Here is a 23,644-nt window from a genome sequence, read left to right on the forward strand (position 1 = left end):
GGAGAGACCGGGGACCAGGTGACTTGGATCTGGTGTGGAGCTGCTGCTGTCTTGGCCTTAGGACTAGCCAAGTTTCCAAAGGTCTTAGGTGTTCCTTCTTCTTCAGGGAAAAGGGTGAGAGGACCCCATTCCCTCACCAGCCTAGTACAGACTAGTCAAGAAACCCCAAAGAGGCTGTTTCTGATGTTTAGAGACCAACTATTTTCAAATACAGACTGCAGATGCCCCAATAAAATCTGGAGGGTGTTGGGGAGAGGCAAATACTGGACCCTCAACTTTCATCTTGGTGAGATTCAGCCTCAGCTCACTCTTACCCACACCACCCAGTTAGAGCTGGCCTCTCTCTCTTGGTTACCATGACCACCAACATCCCCTCACTTTAGATGGGGAAGAACGCTTTTGTTTAAGATTTAGAGGTTCATGTGAAGTTAACTTCAAGTAAGCTGGAGAGGCTATGGCCTGATAAACTCTGCCAGAGAAGAAAAGGAAGACAAGCGGGAGGTCGATCGATCGGCTGACTATATTGACAAGATACTGATTGGTTACATGTTGAAGAAAACATACAATACAAAATACAGAAAAAGTTGGTTCCATTCCCTCCCACTACCCCCCCTTACCCACCCACCCCCAAATACTCATCATCGTGATTTGGTCAAAACAGGGCTCAGAGCCAGAGGTCAGGGTGACCAAGGAAGAGGGGGAAGAGGGCTATGAGCAATGGGTTCGTGGCTGTCACAATAATGCTGTGGTAATGCTGTGAGTTCTCTCCCAGCTGTGAGCTGGGGGGTAAGGCGGGCACTGCAGCCTGATGACCGCCAGCTGAGGGAAGAGCTGCCTCTCCCTTCCCTGGCCCCAAGGGCCTGCCCCGCCACCCAGAACCAAGCACACTCCAGACATAGTAAGGATATGGATGCTCCTGCTGAGCCCACTAGTCAGCAAGAGGGGAAGAAGGGTAACTGATCCAACCCCTGCCTCCCCACACACCAGGGTGGGGGTGGAACAGGGGCATGTGGCTACTACCAGCAGAAAAAGAGGGGGAGAGCAGTAGAAAGGGCAGGAAATGGGAAGAGCAGATCATATATATTAAAAAAGTGACTTAAGACTTAAAATTGAATTAGTATTTGTACAGAAAGGTGCAGGTGGAATAACTCACTCCGGCCTATGATCAAAATGATACGGAGAAATCATGGTGGACCCCTCCCCCTGCCCCCCAGTGGTGGCCCGAGTCGTTAAGTGCGATTGGTTAGAGTGGATTCCAGTCGGGTCATTGAGGCGGAGGAGATGGGGGCAGTGGGCAGGCAAGGGGGGCTCAGTTGCTGCAGCACTGGCTCCGGCTGGCAGGGTTGTTCTCTTGGAGGTCCACGCCTCGGTTCCGGCCTGGAGCACCAGCTGCATTCTGGGGTTCATTCTTGGGAAGCTTCTTAGCTGTTGGGAGAGGAACAGGAAGATGTGTGTTTGTGAGGAAACCCCAGCACTCTGCCAAGTCCACTTGGGTACCACCCAATCAGTGATACCCAGCATACTGATGGCTTCACTTCTATGTGCCAAGTGCATTCAGGGTCTTTCAGAATACTGAGGCAAAGAGGGGTTAAATAACTCTCCCAGGACCACACAGTTTAATAAGTGGGAGAGCAAGGATTCAAACCCACCCAGGATGACTCTAGAGCCAAATGAGGAGAAAAAAAAAAAAGAATCCTAAGTAGTGGGTAGGGAGCTGGTGATGTATAGTTTTAGATGGTGGTACAATAAAGGGTCTGGAAATGAAGTCCTGAGACTTGGGCTCAGGTTTTAGAAATTCCTGGAGTGAACTATATTTATTTGAGAGATGAAAAAGAAAATTTTATCAAAATATTAAAAATGGTAAAAGATCTGTTGATGAAGGGACCCCACAGACCCCACAGACAGCAAGCAAGTAATACACCCTGGCTGGGGGAAGGGAACAGAGGCAACTTACCTATAGCCATGAAAATTTCATTCACGTTCATTGCAGTCTTTGCTGATGTCTCCATGAACAGCAAACTGTTGTCCTCTGCATAGGCTTGTGCTTCCTGATTTGGACAGAGGTGAGAGAGTGAGTCAGAGAAGGCGATGGCACCCCACTCTAGTACTCTTGCCTGGAAAATCGCACGGATGGACTGGTAGGCTGCAGTCCATGGGGTCGCTGAGAGTCGGACACGACTGAGCGACTTCACTTTCACTTTTCACTTTCCTGCATTGGAGAAGGAAATGGCAACCCACTCCAGTGTTCTTGCCTGGAGAATCCCAGGGACGGGGGAGCCTGGTGGGCTGCCGTCTATGGGGTCGCACAGAGTCGGACACGACTGAAGCGACTTAGCAGCAGAGAAAGTGAGTGGGAGGGAAACACTGGCAGGGGCTGAGACCCAGGAGAACTGTCCCTGATTACATTGTCTTCCATACGATAGAGACAATGCAGCGGTTTTCAGGCCTAAGGCGCCCTGTTCTGAGTTCTCCACATCACACACAGCACCTCTCAGCTCACACACATCAGCAGATGTCTGACTCAAGTATCCATGGGCCCCAGTTCTGCCCTTGCTTTTCAAAATTACTAGGCTAGAAAATATTTCTAGCAAGTTATCCTACAAATAAATACACTCACACACTTGGACAAAAGTATGTGGATGTTGACTACGGCACTGTTTCTAGTCTTTTGTAATTACACACAACCTAGAAATCCATCAGGTGGGAACTGGTTAAAAAAAACACACAGTATGTAAAGAAAGAGATTCATTGGCCTGATGCAAAGAGCCGACTCACTAGAAAACACCCTGAAGCTGGGAAAGACTGAGGGCAAGAGAAGGGGGTGACAGAGGATGAGATGGTTGGATGGCAAACTCAATGGACATGAGTTTGAGCAAACTCAGGGAGATAGTGAAGGACAGGGAAGCCTGGCATGCTGCAGTTCATGGGGTCACAAAGAGTTGGACACAATTTATCGACTGAACAACAACAAGACTTGTGCATATTTTCCAGAAAGACAAGAAAGTGAGAGGAATTTGGAGGAAATGGAACTGAGTTTCTAGGGTTAGAGACCCAAATTTCATCCTATATACTTTCCTGTACTGTTAAAAATTTCTGATGTGCACGTGTTTAAATAAAAAAAGGTTTTTTTTTACTGTTTTGTTAAAAAGTCAGTTTATAGAAAAAGTAAGCTGAAGCTTCTGCTATCTACACACACACACATCCAACCCTGATGAACACAGAAGGCAGAGCGGCGGACGACACTCCCTTTAGGCTGTGCTCGAGCCGTGAGGGGACTCAAGACAGCAGCTCCCCTACCACCAGCCGTGGCAGTCCTTCGCAAAGCCCGAGCAGCCTGGGGAAGCCTAGTGGAGCCAGCTTGTCCTCCCACCAAGTCTGCTCTGTCCCCCACCTGGAACTCCACGGCTCTCTTGCTGGCCAGGTCCGCCTTGTTGCCCGCAAGCGCGATGACGATGTTGGGGCTGGCCTGCCTCTGTAACTCCTTCACCCAGTTCTTGGCCCGTGCAAAGGTATCCTGGGGAAACAGGGCCAGAGCGTCAGCAGGACAGGGTGGGCCTTCTGTCCAGGGCCGCTCACTGGAGAGGCTGGAGCTGACAGTGCCCAGGTGTCTAAGATGTCACCACCCTAAAGATTCTGGAGAGATGCCCGCCAACACCAGAGGAAATGTGCCCACACCCCAAACAGGAATAAAGGGTGGAGAAGCAAGAGAAAATCTTTACTGTGTTGGTGATGTCGTAGACCACGATGGCAGCCTGGGCCCCCCGATAGTACATGGGGGCCAGGCTGTGATACCGCTCCTGTCCAGCTGTGTCCCAGATCTCAAACTTGACTGTTGTGTCGTCCAAGCAGACGGTCTGTGTGAGGAAGGCCGCTGGAAGAGGGAAGGCGGTGTTACCAGGTGTGGAAGAGCTGAGAAGACACCCCCACACATCTGTGCTGAGCCATCCAGGCGCTGGCGCTTAGAAGCCTGCTGCTGACGGGGGCACCGAAAACCCCCAAGCTGGCGGCCAGAGCAGCTGAGCATGGCAGGCAGAGCTGGTGCTTCTGTGTGTCGAGGGGGCCGGGGCTGCACAGGCTTTTCAGACCCGGCCAGGCGGGAGTGGGAGGAGAAGGGAAGCTATTTCAGAAGCCCTCCCTGAAGGACAGCAGCCAGGGGCAGGAGAGGAAGATTCCAGGAGAAACCCGGCTCCAAGCACAAAAGGGTGGGCCCAACGCCCCTCCTCCACTCTCCCATCAGAGAACACTCTGAGCCCCTCTGCTCCAGCCCACGGGTGTCGCTGGCCTTTGGTGTCCTGAGGACACTCTCACACGCTCAGCTATACTGGGGAAGAATGAAGTACACGCCGTGCTACTGCCAGGCAGGGGCTGGGTGACTGGCTTCCCACCGCCGCCCCTGCCACCTCCAGGCATGCCGGCTGGCCGCCACCCTTGGCTTTGCCCTCGACTCACTCCTGACTGGCTTGACCTTCAGGGAACACAGTGACCCTGTCTTTGGCCGGGGGAGGCAGGGGAACACTCAGCACCTGTGCATGTGCTTCAAAGGAAGAGTCTTGGAGCTGCGACTGGCAGGCGGGAGAGCCAGCAGAGGACTCCGAGCAGCTCTGTGGAGGAAGCTGGCCCTCTGCGGCCACCCACCCCACACCTCCCTGAGGGGCCTGGGGCACTGCCTCACTTCCCCCTCTCAGCTCCTGACTGGAGTGCTGAGGAGGCAGCTGAAGACTGCTGACACGGCCCATTCTGTTTCCAGCTGCCTGGAAACCTCCTACCAACCAAGAGGGTAGAAAAAGGATGACTCAAGCCCAAGGTCAGCCCCAGCCCCTCGAGGAGGGTACTGGCCACTGAGGCAGGAGGCTGAGGCCAGACCCTCACATGCTACCCGCCAGGAAATCACTAGGAAATCAGTGACAGGCTCTGAGCTCAAGAAGGGCTAAAGGTCAGCTTCAGAAACACCAGCCCACTCACAAGGCCATTTCCCCATTCCGGGGTTGACGCACTGCCTGGTTGTGGTAAGAAGATAAGAATCCTCAGAGACCCAGGTGGAGCCCTCCCGTCCCAGGTCAGTGAGGGGTGTACCTCGGGCCACACAAGTAAACCAAGAGGTAGAACCAGGGGAGGAAGGCGGTTTTAGTCTCTCAGATTATTCTCACTAAATGTCTGTTGGGACACAGACATGGAGACCAGCTGCTGGATTCAATCCCAGGGCTTAGGGGAGGCAAGCTGCTGCCGCCTGAGGCATGCTTAGCCTGTGGGCAGTTAGCGTCCCTTCTCCTCGATGCCCAGGCATTTCTTCCACTTCCCTGAGACCACCATCCCCGCCCTTGGGCCCACTCACCTCCAATTGTGCTCTCCTGGTACTCGTGGAACTGACCCTTGACGAAGCGGAGGACGAGGCTGGATTTGCCCACTGCGGACTCCCCCAGCAGGACCAGCTTAAACTGACAGATCTTGTTCCCAGCAGCTGGTCCGTTGGGTCGCGCTGCGCCTCCCCGACCCGCCATGGCCCGTCCCGCTGTAGTGGTACCAGTGAGCGTGGGGGCAGGGGCCGGTGCTATGCAAAGAGGCACTTAGTGGGGAGGAGGACTCCAACTATAAGGGAGAGATCAGAAGTACTGGGTTAGTACAAAGACTGTGGCCCAGCAAGCCCTTCTTAAACCATAGGTCACTCCCTCCGCCTCCTTGACGACCTGGCTGACTGCCTCCCCTCCCCCCCTACGTCCTGCCCCACTCTTCCAAAAGTTAGGACACGAGCCCTCACTAGGCTGTAACTCACATCTCTTGGCCCTACAACCATCTGATGGCAAAGAGAAAAGTGGTCTCCCAACTCTAGGCTCACAGTTCTCAGCACACTCACTTCCCAACCCCAGAAACGTACATTCGCATACAAGTTAACACCCACAGGAAAGGAATGGGCATCTGCCAGTCTGGTGACTGACGGGTAAGTCAACGGGCAACATGGGGTACCAAAAACTGGCTCAGAAGATTCTAGGATCTAGCTCAACAAACAATGGACCTCTGGCCTGGTAGCTCAGATCACAGCCCGCCTCTGGGCAAAGCCAGAGTGGGAGGTGAGGCCAACCAGGAAATGGAGAGTCCCCGTGGAAAGCTTCTCAGACAAGGTGCTCGGTCAACCTCGTGGGCATTTGGGGACCAGGGCCCGGCCAGGTGCAAGTTGTTATCAAAAGAGTCGTTCTGTCCTGTCATCTCCAGAAGGACTGACCAACTTTCTCAGTCTGAGGCTGGACTGTGCGCTGGAATCAAAGCTTCATTTCACTCCCTCCTCCTGAGCCTCTCCCCCCGCCCCCCACCAGCTCTCTCATTTCTGATGGCCCAGAAGTCTCACACACATTAAAAAACCAAACACACACAAAACCAAACACACACCGCAGCCAGCCAGCTCTGCTGGCAGTCAGAAGGGCTGCCAAATTTCCCTTTTAAATAGAGACCTCAGTTCCATTCTCCACTGGCAGAGGCAGAGGGCGACATGGAGGAGGACAAGGGGGGAGGTGTGGATGGGCGGAGACAAACATGGGAGCCAAGACCTCGTATCCCCCCACCCCACCAGGAGCTGGTGTTCCTACACCGGCATCTTAGTCACTCTGTTAGTGGTGGTTGGGACTGAAAAGAAGGCTGAGGCACCCATCTTCAGAAGCCTCTAGAAGACTAACGGGTATCAGAACATACACAGAATGTCTGAAACGAGCTCTGTGAGTAGGTACTGTATCCTGAAGGCTCTGTGGGGCATCTAAACCTAAGCTGAGAAGAAAAGGTTTGGATGAGACTGCCCTTTGCAGGACAGAGTCTATGCAGGAAGGGTTTCAGAGCGAGACAGCCCGACTGGCCTCTGAGCACGGGGAGCTCGTTCCCCGCCAGTCAAAGGAGAGGGTGTGAATGAAGAGGGGGGTGTTTGTGAGAAGCAGTGGTCTGCGCTCATGTGAGAAGCAGGCACAAAGGGCTCGCTTTGTGCAACCTCAAATCGTTTCTCCACGTCCAAGTTCTCCCAGCAACTCGCTTAAAAAGTGAGCTTCAGGAAGAGTGATTCACTAACCAGGAACAAGAGTTTCCTTTCTGGATGGCTCTAAAGGAAAAGAGGTTTGAAGTGGGGGCCACCTATTCCCCAAGAGCACACGGAAGGAAGTATGGGGGGGTCCTTAGTTGGTGACAAGAAATGCTAGTTTTGAAATATTTTCTAGTTTCAGATGCTTTCTCTTTCACCCCAGTCAGTGATATTGGCAAGACCCTCCCCTGCACCCTCGAGGCCAGGTCTGTGCTTTCGCTCTTTTGTCGCCTTCCTCTCAATGTTCTGAACAAACAGGGAATTCAAAGAGCGCTCAGCAAATGAAATGGTTTTCAGAGACAGCTGACATTTACTGAACAACTGCACAACCGGCATCTCCTTTAAGCTTTAAAACCATCTCCTATTTTTCAGATAAATAGCCTGCTGCTTAGGTGTTAACTGCCCTGCTCAGAGCCACCCAGCATGTGGTGACGGAACCTGGATGCCAGCCACGGTCCCCGCTGTAGGGGGCACTGTGGAGGCAACGCCCTCCCTCTGTGTTTGGTTTTGAGCGGCTGGGTGAATGAGACTCTCCTTTTGTGGCAGGAGTTTGCTGGCCCAGCAAGGGCTGGCTCTGGCTGCCAATCACAGCCACCCTGAAGTCCCTGTGTACTCTTGCCACCAGTGGGAGGAGCTGCCCAGGGCCAGGCGACAGCGACAGTGTGAAACCACGATGGAATTACGGGTTGGTTATTACCATGAATCCACGTGATGCGTGATCTTGGCCCAGCAACAAAGTGTGGCTGGGGCACTGGAGAAGGAGGTATGAATGAGTGGGGAAAGGGGAACAGGAGGTGAAGACGCAATTCCAAGAAAACCAAAGCAGCTGCGGCTGAGGGTTACTGGGGTGGGGGGTAACCAGCACTCACAAGTCAAGAAAAATAGAGGTAACACTTAAGTTTTGCTCTTATCAAACCAGTGGGTTTCCAAACCTGCCCAGACAACTCTGATTTTTTTAAACAAGTCAGAAGAAGAGACATATAATTTTTATGCAGTGGTTCTCAACCCGGTCTACACAACAAAACCACTCGTGCAGTCAGCCCCCGGAGGCTCCGGTGCAGGCTGGAGAAGGGCCTGGAGTCTGCATTTTACAACTCGCTGCAGGAGCTCTGCCTAGTACAAACTGGCCGGGGCCATGTCCCTCCTGGATGCTGGGCCCGCTTGCAGAGACACCTGGGCAGGCACACACAGCAGTTTTTTATGGCCTGTGCCTCGTGGTTTTCCTGGCCCCACTCAGTGATCACATGAGCCGAGGTCTTGAACCTTCCCAGACACTAAGGCACAGAGGAAGTTGATTTTGTCACCAAGGGCACACGGAGACATGGAGGTGCCTAAGACAGGCAAAGGCCATACTCCGAGGCCCCAGGAAGCCCTAGGCCCTCCCCTCCCAAGACTGGGAAGTCAGAGACGGCAGGTGGTAAAGGTGAAGTCACTGAGCTGGGCTTCTGTCTGGGAACCCTTCCTCCTGAACCAGCAGCTAGATTACCCACAGGTGCAGTCAAGTGGTGGCATTCTAACCCAAAATGACACAGTAAAAGTCAGTCTTCTTTCAGATTGAAATCCATCCAATTCTGTTGAAGAGCTGTCCAGCCCAGCCTGAGACCAAGGGGGTAAGAGAAAGAGGAAAAAAAGAGCAGGATGCTGCTGTTCTGACCTCTGGACACTTAGGTGTTGCTCAGTGCACGCATGCTTAGTCACCCAGTCGTGTCTGACTCTGCTGTAGACTGTAGCCCGCCAGGCACAGGCAAGAATACTGGAGTGGGTAGCCATTCCCTTCTCCGGGGGATCTTCCCGACCCAGGGATCAAACCTGGGTCTCCTGAATTGCAGGCAGACTCTACTGTCTAAGCCACCAGGTCAGTGGATCTCAAACTTTTTTCCATCAGAATCACCCACTAGGTTTAGAAAATAGGCCTGACCAACTGCATCTAGAATCTCTAGGGGTGGAGTCTAGAAATCAGTGTTTTTAAAATAAGTCTCTTTGGGACTTTCTGAGCGGTCCAGTGGTTAAGAATCTGCCTTCCAATGCAAGAGACTCGGGTTCCATCCCTGATCGAGGAATCCCACATATCACAGGGCAATTAAGCCTGCACTCTGCAGCTATTGAGGTCCATACACTCCAGAGCCTGTGCACCACCATGAAAGCTCCAGCATGATGCAACTGAGACCTGGAGCAGCCAAAAAAATTAATTAATTAAAAAAACAAAAAACATAACAACAAAAAATAAAATAAGTTTCCCAGTAATTCCCTGGCAGTCCAGTGGTTAGGATTCAGCGCTTTCACTGCTAAGAGCCTAGGTTCAATCCCTGGTCAGCGAACTAAGATCCCACAAGCTGTGAAGCATGGCCAAAAACCCAAAATAATAAAATAAAAATAAGTTCCCTAAGTGATTCTAGGTGGCTGATTTAAGCCCAAGAGTTGCAGCTGACACAGGAAGGAGGGAGGAAAATGAGAGACAGAAAGGCGCCCCCAGATGGGTACTGTGGACAGTACAGGTGGAGCAAGCTGGGGGTGGGGACTGGCTCTTGGCTTTACCCAACACCTGAAGCCTTCTCCAAGATACCACATGCTGCTGGAATGTCACCCCTCCCCCCAAGCATCCATACCCTTCTCTAATCCATGAAGTCACCCACTTGATATGCTCTGTCCTTCCTGGTAAAGAGTGAGCAATTCCAGCTGGTGGGTGTCTCTCGAACTTCCTGTTTGCTTCAGAAACTTCCTCTAGCTGAGAGTCCCGGCACAGCGTGGATAGTGAGCAGATTAGGGAAACCAGATTTCGTTTTGGCCAGAGGCTGGGCTGAGACTCTAGACTTGCTTACTCAAGGTTAGCCTTGGGGGTTGGGGGGTGCTGGCCAGTGACTCTTCAGCTATACTTTACTCTGGATAAGAGCATTCCTGAATATTTAACACGGTGAGAATTGGGCAAGAGGACAGCAGAAGCAACCTGTTAGCTTAAAGAGAATGAGCAAATCAGGGAAGGTAGGAGAGTTAATTAGGTTCAAAAGGTAAGGTGTGGGGACTTCCCTGGTGATCCAGTGGTTAACAATCAGCCTGCCAATGAAGGGGACACGGGTTTGATCCCTGGTCTAGGAAGACCCCACAAACCTTAGAACAACTAGGCCCGTGCACCACAACTACCGAGCCCACGCTCCATAACGAGAGAAGCCACTGCGATGAGAAGCCTGCACACCACAACTAGAGAAAGCAGCAGCAACGAAGGCCCAGCACAGCCAAAATAAAATAAACACAAACTTCTTTTTTAAATCTAAGGTGTAAGACACTAAAAAGCTCAGATCAGCAGGGGAGCTGACTCACCCCTAGACTTAAAAGCACAGGGGAAAACCAGAACCACCATGACTGGAACCCAGGACCAGAAGGCAGACTCACAGCAGGACTACCCCGGCCTCCAGCTGGTGGCAGATCCAGAGAGACAGGAGCCAAGATCCACAGGAGGTACCACACCCTTTCCCAGCACTATTAGCAGTCAGGACTTGGGAGACTGAACTGGGTTTGGTTAAAGCCTGAGTGACCTTGGCCAAGTCAGACGAGTGACCGCTGTCAGCTTCAGTCCCTTGTCCCGTATCTAGTAAATGGTATTACCTAACACCAATCACACAGCGTTGTTAAATGAAACAAGATTAAATGAAACAACACGCAGAGTGCATGGCACAGTATCCTCCTGAAGGTGAGGGACTTGTGAACAGCAAGGTTGTTACACTACTAAGAGCCTAACTAACTAACTTTGACTCATTGGTTGTCAAAGTGCAAAGATTCTCTTCACAATCACAGAGGAGGTGAAGGGGAGGCGAAGTGACTTGCCCAGGGTCACAGCCGGGTGGTGGCAGAGCCCGAGCCCAGGATTATAACTCCAGCAAGGCTCCCCAATCAGAGACAGAAAGCCCAAGAATATTAATAATGCCGCTACATCCACCAAGAGTAACGGGGCCACCAAAATATGGCTTTTAACTGTGGAAAAAGGAGTTTTGTATCAAACTAAAAAAAAGACATGCTGCTGGATGGAAAAGTTCTGTATCTTGATTTAGGAGGTAGACACATGAATGTCTGTCGTTCAGTTGCTAAATCGTGTTCAACTCTTCTGCATTCCCTGCAGCCTGGGGCTGCAGGCTACAGTCCATGGGCAAGAGCTTAGGCTGTAGCCCACAACCCACAAGGTCACGGAGAGTCCGATGCAACTTAGCAACTACACAGCAGCTGCAGCAGGACAGAAGCCCACCAGGCTCTCCTCTGTCCAAGGGATTCTCCAGGCAAGAGTACTGGAGTGGGCTGCCATTTCCTTCTCCAGGGGATCTTCCCAACCCAGGGATCAAACCTGCATCTCCTGCATTGGCAGGTGGATTCTTTACCACTGAGCCACCAGGCACACCCACGTGGATGTCTACGCAAGCAAAAATGCACTTGAGACTTGTAAGTTTCACTGTATATAAGTTACATGTTAATGAAAAGATTAAAAATGCTGCTGGTACAGAATTTTGCATATAGTAATGAAAACTTAAAGCTTAGAAACATGAGACCAATCTAACTCCCCTGTAGATAAAATATTTTATATTTTAGTATTACAAAAGGCAGAGTAAAGACAATCCAAAAAATGTTGTCTGAATTAGAAAAAGATCAAAAGAGAGCAAAGATACCCAAATGAACAAGGGGCGAGATAGCAGGATTCAACATAAACAAATATGCCTGCTGTATACATATTAAGAATATACTTATGGTTCGTACTTAATTGTGGATTAAAGAATTTTAAGGTTGTTTAAAGCTTCAGGGAAAAGCCGACGCTGATGTCTTTTCAGTGCGGAGAAAGAGGTTACAGCGGGGAGACTCTCTGCACTCCCCAAGCAGTCCAGAGGGAAAAGGGTTTAGGGGTGGACTCAAAGAGAGGCATGTCCTCCCTGCGTGACCACTGGCAACTGTGTGGAATCACTACACCGAGGGCCTGAGTCTCATCTGGAGTGTGTAACAGAGGAAGCTGGGCCTTGGAAGCCAGAAGCTTAGCAGTGCACGTAGGTTGAGATCTGGGCAGAATGTGATGGTGTGTCAGGCCAGGGCTGCAGTCTCATCCCACAAGGAAGGAAGGGGCTTGGGAGAGATGGAAGCAGGAGGAGAGGGAAGGGGCGCTGCCTTTACAGTCACAGCACGTGACTCCCTATCCAGGGGAAAGGGAGAGAAATCATCCCAGAGGGGGACTCAGAGGGAGTGAGAGGGGAGGGCCCTACTGCTGGGACAGGCTGTGGAATCTGCCCCAGCCCGCCCAACTCCCTCAACCTGGAGCAGTTTCCCCTCTTCCCTTCCAACAGGGAGACTCCACGGGGTTGGGGTCTAGACCCCTGCACCGCAGTGAGGCTGTGAGCACGGGGTCCACCAGCTACACCAACACCTGCCGAAGGGACCGCACGCAGGGACACCAAGAGGCTCACACCCTGGTTACACGTGACCGAGTGGGCCTTCCCCTGTGTCTGGAGCCGTGCCAAGGAGCAGCCCGGACAGAGCGTGGCCGCTCCTGCAGCCCTCTCCCTGGTAGGGGAGGTCAGCGGTGTTGCTCAGCACAGATGCCAGGAGCTGGGTGAAAGCCACCCCTGAGGTCAGAGCCCTGGCCTCCCCGCGCCCGGCCCCAGCAAGAGCCCCAAGAAATCTTTCCCTGATCTCCAAGCTGCTTTCTCAGCCCTCGACCACAGGGCTCCCTGGAGAGGCAGACAGCCGAGTCAGCGCTGGATGGAAACCTCCAGGCCTTCTCTTCCTGTGCCCATGGGCAAAAAGGCTGCCGAGGGGCGGGGGCTTAACTACCGGGATCTGCTGACACGGCCCAGCCAGTGTGCCCATCCATACCATCCATCCAAGGGCCCTGGGCCCCAGGGGCAGCGCTAGGGTTCTCTGCTGGTCACTTGGGTGGCAGGGTGGTGAGGAAGGCCAGACAGACAGGGGTCTGCCTACAGCTGCACCAGGTGAGGCTTGTCTTGCGTACTGATTTGAAGAGGCCCTGGGGGCGCACGGGCCTACCACTGCCACTAAGAGACTCTCTCCCTGAGACGGCCTGGCCTCCGGCTCGGCACACCTCAGTCCTCAAGGCTATGTCAGAATCTCTGGCCCCATGTAGGGCAGCTCTCTAAGAAGCCTCGAGCAAAAGCCCGACTGGACGTCTGAAGCTTTTTTGGTGGCACAAACCCCTGTGCATCCAGCTACAGGGGAGGGGGATGGGACCAAGGCTGTGTGGTGGCTCCCCACCCTCAACCCCATCCCCGGCTCTTCACCTGCCAGGGCCGGGTGGAATGCAAAGAAGAGAGCCGGGCAAGCTTCCTCAGCTTCCTCCCTCATCCCAGCCTATACCTGCTGTGGTTCCGAGTCTGAGTCAAGTGGAAGCCAGTCAGAATGGGTGTAGGATTCCGGCCAACCCACAAGCCTCACGATTCCTCTGTCTGAGCTGTTCATGCTCCTACAGTTCATTTCCTAAGACAGCGCTAACTAGGATCTCAACAATTCAGGGCCCACCGAGTCCTCTGTCTTGGGAAGGTCTCTGCAGGGGCCAGGAGTACCTGCCTGGACAGCGGCTGCTTCCACGGCTGCCCCAGGCCCAGAAAAGACTCCAAAAACCTTTGCTGAAAGTCAGAGTCATCAGCAACACTTGCCTACCGAGCTACTCATACAAACTGACACCTCTCACAAACCCTTCCTGTCCTTAACAAAATAAAAAAAAAAGGAAAGAAAGAAAGCAAGCCAGTTTAAGTTACTGTCCCCGCTTTGTTTTGCCCTTAGCTCCTCAACAGAGAGCAGAGGGCAGAGGTCATGCTCCACAGGCAAGCAGGGGAAAAGAATCAGGTATTAGATCTAGCAAACCAAATTCCTCCTGCTCAGACATCCCACATGCTGTGGTCAGAGGCTGCCCAGCCACCAAGAAACAAGGTCAAAGTTCCTGCTGTGGGGTCTGAGGGATGATGGCTGCTCCAGGGAGCCTGCACGCCAAAGAACAGTATTTTAGGCTGATCTCTCCTTTGTTAAATTTTTGTCGTACAAAATGTCGATGGGTGAGGGGAAGAAGTCAGGCAATGCATGGGTCTCAACAGTTTTGAATGAGTGAATCACACTTCTATTTCATGGCCCCCTTTTCATGACTGTGGTAGGTGGCAAGAGGCTGGAGAACTTGGGGGCTTGAGGGCTGGAAGTGAGAAAGTGAGAGAAACTAAGGGCACTGTTGCAGATGAAACGATCGCAATACAAAATTCTCAAAGGCAGACTATGGGTTTCCCTTTGTTTAAACAGCACATAACATCAAACCTGACGCACAGTGGGTGTTCATCAGTGTGGTGAACCGAGCCTGCGATGCACATACAAACTGGTTAGGTCTGGCGAGCGAATGGGGTAGCTCAAGGCTGCAACACACATCCATCTGCCATACGGTTCGTATCCCTCAACAGAGCCATAGCCCAGAGGAAGAGACGCTTCCGCACTCCATATAGAACCTCTTAGGTCCCATCTGCACAGGGGTGAGGAGCACCAGGGCTGGAGTCAGACAAACTTCAAGTCTGAGAGTTGCCAGTTCCTAGGGTGGGTCTGTACTGTATCACTGAACCCACCTCCTCACGTGCAAAATAGAGATTAGTACCACCCATCTCCCGGGCTGCTGGGGAAAGGATGTACAAAAGACTCTCAACCAAGGGCTTGAGGGCGATCTGATGCAGGCAGAGCTCTCCCTGTAAACGTTTGTGGTGGGGAGGTCCCAACAAAGAGGAGTCCTCCATCAAACGTTCCAACACTATTTATTCACGTATTGCTTTTGCTTCCAGTTTTCCTGGACCCCATTTATCAGTGCCCTTCATCTGGAGAGTGTGCTGAGGAGGACAACAGCTCAACTCTGAATACTTCTGTTCCTCTCCCAAATGCCTATGTTGAAACCCTAATGTCCACTGGGATGGTGTTTGGAGGTGGGGCCTTTGGGAGGTGAGGCTGTGAGGGCAGAGCCCTCATGAGTGGGATGAGTACCCTTTTATTAATGAAAGAGACTCCCAGAGAACTCCCCTGCCTCTTCCAGCACGTGAGGACACAGCCAGAGGTGGGCAGTCTGCAACCTGGAAGAGGGCTTCCACCAGAACCCAACTGTGCGGGCCCCTGATCTTGGACTTCCAGCTTCCAGAAGTATGAGAAACAAATTTCTTTGTTTGGAAGTCACCCAGTCTGCTGTAATTTTGTACAGCTGCCCAAATGGACTAAGACAACAACTTCCCCCAGTGCCTGAGAAAAAGGACCAGCTCACTGCTGATGTCCTGTGTCCTGTAAACAACCATAACCTTGTATTCTCTGGAGACTGACTTCCAAAGCCAGAAGAACAGAGGGTGGGGACCACCACCATTGTCCAAAAAAAAAAAACACCACAATCAACACTGAGCGAAAGCCCCCAACCAGGCAAACAAGAATCCTTTAAAAAAAATAAAAGTCCCACAACATGAAACATCGTAAAGCCCAAACGGCGTTCCTTCCATCTCAGAGCCTCTTTCAGGAAAGGGAAGAAGTAGTTCAGTTGTGGAGAGGGGGAGGGGACAGCGCTAGGACAGCTGACAGACACCAGAGTTCCTTTTAAAACACCAGGCTGCAAATGCTAGAGATTTGGTAACTGGTGTCATTAATCACCACAGCCTTCAGAGCCGCGCAGAGAGCAGTCTGATGACGAGGAGAGTAGCCAGGGTTCGGAGGCCACCCACGCCCGCCCGCACGCCTGGGATGCTTCTGACAGAGCCACCTGAAGGGGTCACACGTGCAGCTATGACTAGAAGGCAAGAGGCTTGTAAACCAACTCCTGTTCGGATCCCAAGTTAGCGTTTCCAGCAGGTTACCCATCTTCAGAGGGATGACAGTACAACGGAAGGATTTAAGCTATTCAGTGATTCAGGATCACAGCTCAAACTGACAGCCTGCCCTGAGCCTGCCTGGAGCCACAAACCCTGTGCAAGCCCTCCCAAAGGAGAGGTCTGTTTCTGAATGACAGCAATAGAATGCTGGCCTGGACCACAGGGACTCGCCTACCAGACTCAAGAGTTCTGGAAGGTTTGGCTGGAGAACTTAGCACCTGAAATACAGGAACGGTTATGAACCTCATCCTTCCAAATGGATAGTAAACTCCAAAGTAAATACCAAATCCGACCATTCTGGGCTCAGTCAAAAAGCATCAGGCAGAGGGTAGGAGAAGTATGGAGAAGCAGCTGCTGGCCACTGGGGTCAGCTCCCAGGAGTCTCCCGGGGTGGATTTCCCCGGTGCCGCTCCACCTCACCTACCCCTGGAGGCTTCAGCAACTATGACTAACCATTAAGAGGAGAAATAACTTGAGCCCAACCATATAACTCCATATCAACACAGCTGAGAGGAAGCATTTGCTAAAAAGGAGGGGCCCTGCAGAGCCAGCTGATTCTAGGACCAGGGCAGGAAACACACAAGGTAAGCCTGAAGCACCTTGCGGCGCCAAAAAGTAAGGAAGTGCTTACAAAAATGAAAACCAAAACACTCCGAGACCTTGGGGGTGGGTCAAAGGGAGCTGGAAGAGCTCCCAGGGACCAAAGCGGGGACAACCTGAACAATGAAGTAGCACTGGATTATAAACCTCAGTGTAAAATAAACACCCATGAGTCCATACTGATATAACTAATTGAATACATAAATGGGGGAGGATAGCCAGATCTTTTGTGTACGAGAATTCGAAACAACCCACGTAGATCCTCTGCCCGGGGGGCGAGGAGCCTCACTCCCCTCCTCTCCAGTGTGGACTTCTCAGAGGGGCTTCCTTCCAAGGAGGAGAGCACAAAAAGGGGCAGGGAAGATGATGATGTGGGAAAGCCCGACAAACACCTCAGCCGGCGACCAAAGCTGATGCTGGCAGTGGTAATCACGCAGAGCGTACGCATCCTCGATATGATGTGGTGAGAATGGCACTTTAGCTCTGTGGTCTTCCTCCCCAAAACCCATAGCCTCAGTATAACCATGAGGAAAATACTAGACCAGTCCCAAGCGAAAGATATGCTATAAAATATCTGACCAATATTCCTCAAAACTGTCAAGGTCATCAAGAACAAGGAGAGTCTAGGAAAACGTCACAGCTGAGAGGAACCTACGGAGATTTAACAACTGAAGGTAATGTGGTGTCCTGTACGGGATCCTGGAACAGAAAGAGAACACTAGATAAAAACCAGGGAGATGTGGGATTTCCCTGGCAGTCCAGTGGTAAGAGTCTACGCTCCCGATGCAGGGGGCCCGGGTTCAATCCCCGGTCAGGGAACTGGATCCTACAGGCGGCAACTAAGAGCTTGTACGCCACGGTGAAGACCGAAGATCCCGCGTGCCGCACCCAAGACCTGGCACCGCCAAATCAACCAAGCGATTAATTTTTATAAAAAAGGCAACTGTGAATAAACTGTGGACTTTAGTTAATAATAATGCATAACGGGTTCATTAATTGTAACACATGTACAATACTAATGTAAGATACTAATCACAGTGGAAGCCATGTGGGAGCAGGGGTGGGGGGTGCAGTTGGGCAAAAACTCTAGGACCTTTGCAACTTTTCTGCCAACACCACTTTCTCAGGCCCACTCTTACTCAAGAATGAGCCTTGTGCAGACGTGCAAGCGAGGACCCAGGGACCAGAGCCGAGTTCACTTCCATCAACCCTTGCCAAACCCTGGCCTGGGGTCAGCACTGCCCCACCACCACACACAGCCACAGGGGCACAGCGACCAGGTGTGCGGGCGCTGGGAGGCAGTCAGTGGACCACGGATGGCCACGGCCATGCTCTTTCCCGATGAAACCTTGTGTGGGACGTGATATCCGGACAGCTCTACCCTCTAGAAATTGAGTTGGTGACCTGTCTCTGCCCCTTCTGTCACCTGTGCTGTAGCATTCATCCCGTTCACCTGTCTGCCTTCCTATCTCTGAGCAACTATGTGGCGGCTGGACGAAGAAATGAATCAGAGGGATGTGAGCCTGAATCCCAGGTTGACCGCATCCTCGCTGGGTGAGTTAGAGGAAACGGGCTGCCATCTGCTTCAAGGGCAGGTCTGAATGTCTGCCCTTTCCTTGGACAACCACAGTGGGGGGCCTGCTATGCTGGGTGCCAGGATGGCACAGAGACAGAATAGGACACGACTGGCGCCTCCACGGGGCTCATCTGCTAGACAAGGAGGCAGACCATAAGCAATGAAAGGAAAGCAGAAGCAAGAGGAAAGCCCTCAGCCTCCCTCGGGGGAGGAGGGCTTCACAGCGAAGTGATGTTCCAGCTGCGCTTTGAGAGAAAAGTTGGGCTCTGCGGCTCACAGGCGAGAAGCGGAGAAGGGCCTTCCATGCAAAGGGAAGAGCACACAGTTCGCCCAGAGACAGGGTGAGGAAGGGCCCGAGCACACTTTCAACTTTCCCCCTGCTCTGCCACTCACTCCACCGTACCCTGGGGACTGAATCCAGTCAGTCAGTCCTTGCACACAGGAAGCACGATTCAAAAACGTAGCTTTTATTTGGATGATTGTTCCTATATACAGGAGATGGGATAGTTACTCTGAAAACTAACCTTCTACAGTACCAAGCTATTAATGCAGAGGACTTAAGAAACACTCCAAAAAAAAAAAAAAAGAAATACTCCAGTTCTACTCTGTCAAGGCTCTTGAAAGCACTATTACCTGGGTTGGGGGACATCCTAGTTTACAAATCCTATCTGAAGTGATACTTCTCAAAAGTACCCCTGACTCAACTCAGGCAAGAGAAAATGCAAAAGCCCAGAAATCTGGGAATCGAACCCAAAGCAGCCTGCAGCAACGAAAATATTGTCCTCAAGTTTCCTGTTTTAGCTTAAATATATGCAAACTTGGCATTCCAATCTATAATAGATTCAGGATTGTCTGAGTATAAAAACGTCTAAAACTGAGTAAGACTGAATTGCTTAGGAGATGCAAAGATCCATGTTCTGAGTATCCAGTGGGTCTGAGGACCCCCAGTGGGAGGAGCAGAATCATGGCCTTAGCGTTCTCTTCTGTAAAATGGGAACACAACCCACATCAATTCTGTTCCCCATCCACGGAACAAGACAACATGGCAACCATCCAGCCAAGCACCGTGCATCACAGTAAAAACTGGCAGAAACACTGACTCAGAATCCTAGGGATAAATTACGATGTACCTTCAAAACCCCATGGACCTTGTGAGTATCTATTCTGTGCCAGGGAACAGACTAACTTCTTTGTCCTCTTTGTTTCCACTTTGGCAAGATATTTTGTATCCCCATTTTACTGGAAGAAAGAGAGGCTCAGAGAGGTCAAGTAACAAGTCCAAGGCCACAGAGCTGGTACATGAGGGAGTCCACATGACAACTTAGGCCTGGTTGACTCTAAAGCTCTCATGCCTTCCACCCCACCACACCACCTCTGTTTACCAGGCAAGGGTTAGAGGAAGAAGGGTCCTTCTGAGAAGTACTTGGTTGGTGGGGCTGAATTTAAATTTCTGACCTTATTCTGTGTTTCCATGTAAACTCCAGTGAAAGGAGCCCCTGGTGGACAGCCACATTCTTCCCACTGCAAACAGCAGGCAGCACCAGAGGAGAATCGGGAGGCTAAGCAGAGGCCAGCTCCACCAGCTCTCTGCGCCCTTCACCCTGCTCAGAGGGACCGTGAGTCCACTCACTTTTGCTTTCATTTTCCAGCCATCATGACTTCCAGATTCCCAAGAAATTAATGGCATGCAGATGCACGCGAACTCTCAGACCCTGAAGGGTCCTGACTTGAGACTCTTAACTGCCATGGTCCCCAGAAACAGAGGTGAAAGAAGACAGGAGGGCAGGGTGAGGGTGGGGAGGAAAACCAGACTCAGAGAAGGCTGTCGCTGGTGAGGATGCTAAAGGGTCTGCGCCTGGGCCACGGCTTGCCCATCCGAATGTCCATTCCTTCCAAAAACAGGCCAAAGGAGGACCCGCTGTTAGGGAAGATGAGGCACATCAAATCCCAAAACAGACCCAGTCCGACCTTCTTCCAACTGTGTAATCCAAGGCTGGCCACTTAAGTTCCTTCAGCATCGTCTCTAAAGTGGACATACAAGTGCCACAATCTTCCAGCACTCTTGTAAGGAACACATGTGAAAAGAACTTGGCAACTTTAAACTGACTTATAAAAAATTAGTTGTTACCACCCTTCCACAGTATTAAAGCAGAAAAAGGCCTACTGTTTGTCAGAGGCAAGACAGGAGCCAAAGGGCATCAGAGGGGATGGGCTTCTGTCGCACACACAGCCCTCCCTCTCTCTGCCAAGCAGTGTCAGATCTCTGCTGGGACTCTATCATCTCTGGATGACAGAAGTGCCTGCCTAACCCAGGGCACTAATGCCTTCCTGTCTCTGAAAGGGAGAGCTTCTCCTTCAGAAGCCTGCTTTAGAATCAGAGCTGGGAGACCAAGCCCGGACAAAGAAGGTCCCCTCAGAAAGCTAGCCAGCCTCATCCTGGGACTCCCAGAGTTCCAGAAACTACACCCCAATACTGAGGAGGTAAGTTTGGTCAGAGACCAATGGCCAGCAAGCAGCCAGCTTCTCTGACTTTGCCCCTCAGGAACACAGACTGGCCAGACTAGAGAAACTAGGTTGGTCATAGAAGTCTCCAGCAACCTCCAAAGAAGTTCAGAGAGACAGAGAGAGAGCTTGTGACCTGACTGTTGACACTAACAAGGTTTTTTTGTTGTTCAATAAAAAATGAAATAAGTGCATCCTAGGTCTAGCTCGAAAGTTCGCAGGAGTCAGACACTGTCCAAAAGAGGTCAAAAAGATCTCAAGGCAAAACAACTGGAATACTTGTAAGGAGCATCCAAGGGCAGTAAAGATGGCCCAGAACACTGAAGAGCTTCAGAAATTCCCAAAGATTGCATGCCTCCCTCCCTTCCTCCACTGTAGATAGCAAGGGTCAGTCATGGCCTTCAGAGTCAGGCTGCACTCATTAAGGTACAGTCTCAGGCCTGTACTTTGGCCACATAACAAAGAACCTCCCAGTTTGGTCTGAGACAGCAGCCATTTCACACACCTAAGTCCTCAGCAGTGGACAAGGATCAGATGTCAGTATGGGCCATCTCTCGGAAAAGCTAGGAGAAATCAGCACTTTCTGGCATGCGTGGGAATTCCTTGGGCTACAAAAAATGAACACATTAAGAACCCAGAGGTGTTACTGTGATCTCAACTTAATTCTCTGCAATGTACGATTTACGTGATCAAGCCCAGAGGGGAATGGAAATAGACCCTGGGACTACAAGTGGTGAGACCTGTTGATCAAGGAGGTGAGTGTGCTTGTATAGGGATGGGAAAGAGATAGCCCAGGACTCTTTAGTTCCAGACTCCTTATTTTTGGTCTTTTCCCTCTTCCCTAAAGACCAACAGACAGAAGTCCCAGGAGGAGCAGTCCCCTCTGAGGCAGCTTGGAACCACTCATGTGCTTTGGGAGGACAGGGCTGGGACTCCAGCAAGTGGGGGGGAGGAGGGGAGAGAGAAGATAATGAATGGGCAGAGCCACCCTGATCTATGTGATCTGTAGCTAGGATTGAGCAAACATCAGCTAAATTGTTCAGAGGCAGGAAGAGTGAGCGATACACTCAAGAGAACAACACTAGAGAACAGGGGCTGAGGGGCCAGACAAGAAGACAGCTCATTCCTAAAGAGTGATCAAGACTTTAAACTCTGCTGAGATCCTGGGTGGCTCTCTGGCTTCAGGAGACAGAGGAAGTTAAGGAGTTGTGGGAGCAGTCTCACCCAGGACCCCCACCCCCACCCCGCCCCAGCCCCAGGAAATCGAGATAAAATTCTTCCAGGGCTGGAGGGACAACTGTTTTTGTGGGATGGGGAGTGGGGGGCAGGAAAAAGGCGACAGACAACACTCCGGGCTACCTCTAAAAGAGAAGGGGCACAAGATCCTTCACACCTGACAAAGATTCCTCCAATTCTGGGAGCAGAGAGAGAGGAACTTAGGGTCTCTCCCTCCCACAATCGGACCAGACAGGCCAGAGAAGAGCCACAGAGATTTCCAAAGCTTCAGGAAGGGCAGATAAGGGGAGGAAAGAAGAGATCCCCCAGCTTTGGCTCGACGCCTGGGGAGTCCCTTAAGAAGGGGCTACGGGTCGGGGGAGGGATCAGTATCTCCCTAAGCCAGGGTTGGGCGGGAGGAAAGGCTGCCCTGGAGAGGCTTCAACACGAAAGAGACACTGGGTCCCAGGTCAGGCACACTCACGGCGGCTCCGGGGCGGCGGCGTTACTTGGGGCCGGGGCTCGGACAGGCTCCGCTCCTCTCCCCCCGGCGGTGTCCCAGGCTCCGGCCTCCACTTCCGCCTTTCAGCCGCTCCGGATCCGGATCTCCACCTCTGACCCGCCCCTCAGTACTCTCAGGTGACTGACAGGGCAGAGAGACCAATGGGAGGTACTCTAGGCCGACTCACTGGCAGCGCCGGCTTAGGGTGCGGGAGAGGCGGGAGAGAGCGCGCGAAGGATGGCGGGACTTGTAGTTCGCAGCTTTGGGAGGAGTCGGTGGCAGCCAGGGACTTAGGCTTAGGGTGGAGCCGGCTGCCGGCTAGGCGGAGCCCCGCCGGGAACTTTTTAAGGCCAGGCCCGTCGACCGCGTCATCGCGGGTTCCTGGCACCCCGAGGGGAGTCGAGTGGCAGAGCGTTGCGACAGGGCAGAAGGCTGTGTGTGCAGAACTGGGAAAGGAAAAACATGGTGTGAGTGAATACGCACGTGAGGCTGCGTGGACCAGTCTTCAGCATTCGCTAGCCCAGAGAAGCCGCTCGGCGCTTTAAGGCCAAGTCAGTTCTGGTAGCCCGACTGTTAGGGACAGTCTGAGATGGGAAGATAATGGAATCGCTATCAGAAGGGCTCTTTGGAGGCTACTGGGTGGAAAGAGCTCTATTGCCCAGCTGTTAACCAGGACGCTTCGCCTTTGGCTCAACCCCAACCTCCGCCTCTGCCCTGCCTCTCCCCTCCCCAACCAGAACCTGCTCTGTTCTCTGATGCCAAATACACATCTGCCTTAGCTCTCCCCATCCTTCCATAAATGCAGATTGGAACCACTTCTGTTTGCCCCACTTTGCTCTTCATATGGATCAGAACTATTTCTGTTTTTTCTGTTCCCGTGGTGTGCTTCAGTCTGTGGGGTTGCAGAGTCCGACACGGACATGACTTAGTGACTGAACAACACCACAGTATGAATCAGGACCATTTCTGCTTCTGCCCTCCCCCCGTCACCCCCTGACGCCTCAACACAAACCAGGATCTCTTCTACTTCTGCATCCCATCCCCAGGGACACTACTCAGAAACTGTATGGAATCAAAGCTCACCCCAGAGATAGCTATGGGCATCGTTCCTATGCTACCAGCCAGCACCAATCACACTTTGGAGCCTGAGCTGGAGAATCGACCTGGCAACCTCTCTGGGACAACCTGCCACAAAACTGCCCACATCTAGTTCCAACTGGTCACCAGGGTGCCTCTTTCTAACAGCATCCATAACATCCACTCCTGCAGTGATCATCAAAGTAATGAAAACTCAGAAGGAGGAACAAGCTTAGGAGAGCAGAGGGGATGGGGCAGAGTGAGAT

The 23,644-nt window shown here is 52.0% G+C and overlaps 1 protein-coding gene across 2 annotated transcripts; it reads right to left on the reverse strand.

The window, feature by feature from the left end:
- Nucleotides 1-501: 501 nt before the first annotated feature.
- Nucleotides 502-22,434, reverse strand: RAB5C (RAB5C, member RAS oncogene family). 2 transcript variants are annotated; one of them, XM_070773500.1, is made up of 7 exons: nt 22,284-22,390; nt 21,090-21,192; nt 5,333-5,586; nt 3,720-3,871; nt 3,392-3,514; nt 1,955-2,048; nt 502-1,425 (listed from the first exon to the last, which is right to left on the reverse strand). In XM_070773500.1, exons 3-7 carry the CDS (start codon nt 5,496-5,498, stop codon nt 1,310-1,312), a joined length of 651 nt encoding a protein of 216 aa, XP_070629601.1. In that variant the 5' UTR covers nt 5,499-5,586; nt 21,090-21,192; nt 22,284-22,390; the 3' UTR covers nt 502-1,309. The 2 variants fall into 2 exon arrangements, with proteins under 2 accessions (XP_070629601.1, XP_019837456.1); XM_019981897.2 differs by lacking the exon at nt 21,090-21,192 and having other exon boundaries at nt 22,284-22,434.
- Between the last annotated feature and the right edge of the window lie 1,210 nt (nt 22,435-23,644).

The sequence above is a fragment of the Bos indicus genome, chromosome 19, assembly GCF_029378745.1.
Source record: "Bos indicus isolate NIAB-ARS_2022 breed Sahiwal x Tharparkar chromosome 19, NIAB-ARS_B.indTharparkar_mat_pri_1.0, whole genome shotgun sequence".
Taxonomy (NCBI): domain Eukaryota; kingdom Metazoa; phylum Chordata; class Mammalia; order Artiodactyla; family Bovidae; genus Bos; species Bos indicus.

Excerpts from the sequence above, each read along its gene's own strand:
- RAB5C (XM_019981897.2), bottom strand. The coding sequence starts at position 5,498 with ATGGCGGGTCGGGGAGGCGCAGCGCGACCCAACGGACCAGCTGCTGGG. Across the intron at positions 3,872-5,332 it reads CCAGGAGAGCACAATTGGAG|CGGCCTTCCTCACACAGACC; the intron begins GTGAGTGGGCCC and ends TCCCTCTTCCAG. Across the intron at positions 3,515-3,719 it reads TCTACGACATCACCAACACA|GATACCTTTGCACGGGCCAA; the intron begins GTAAAGATTTTC and ends CTGTTTCCCCAG.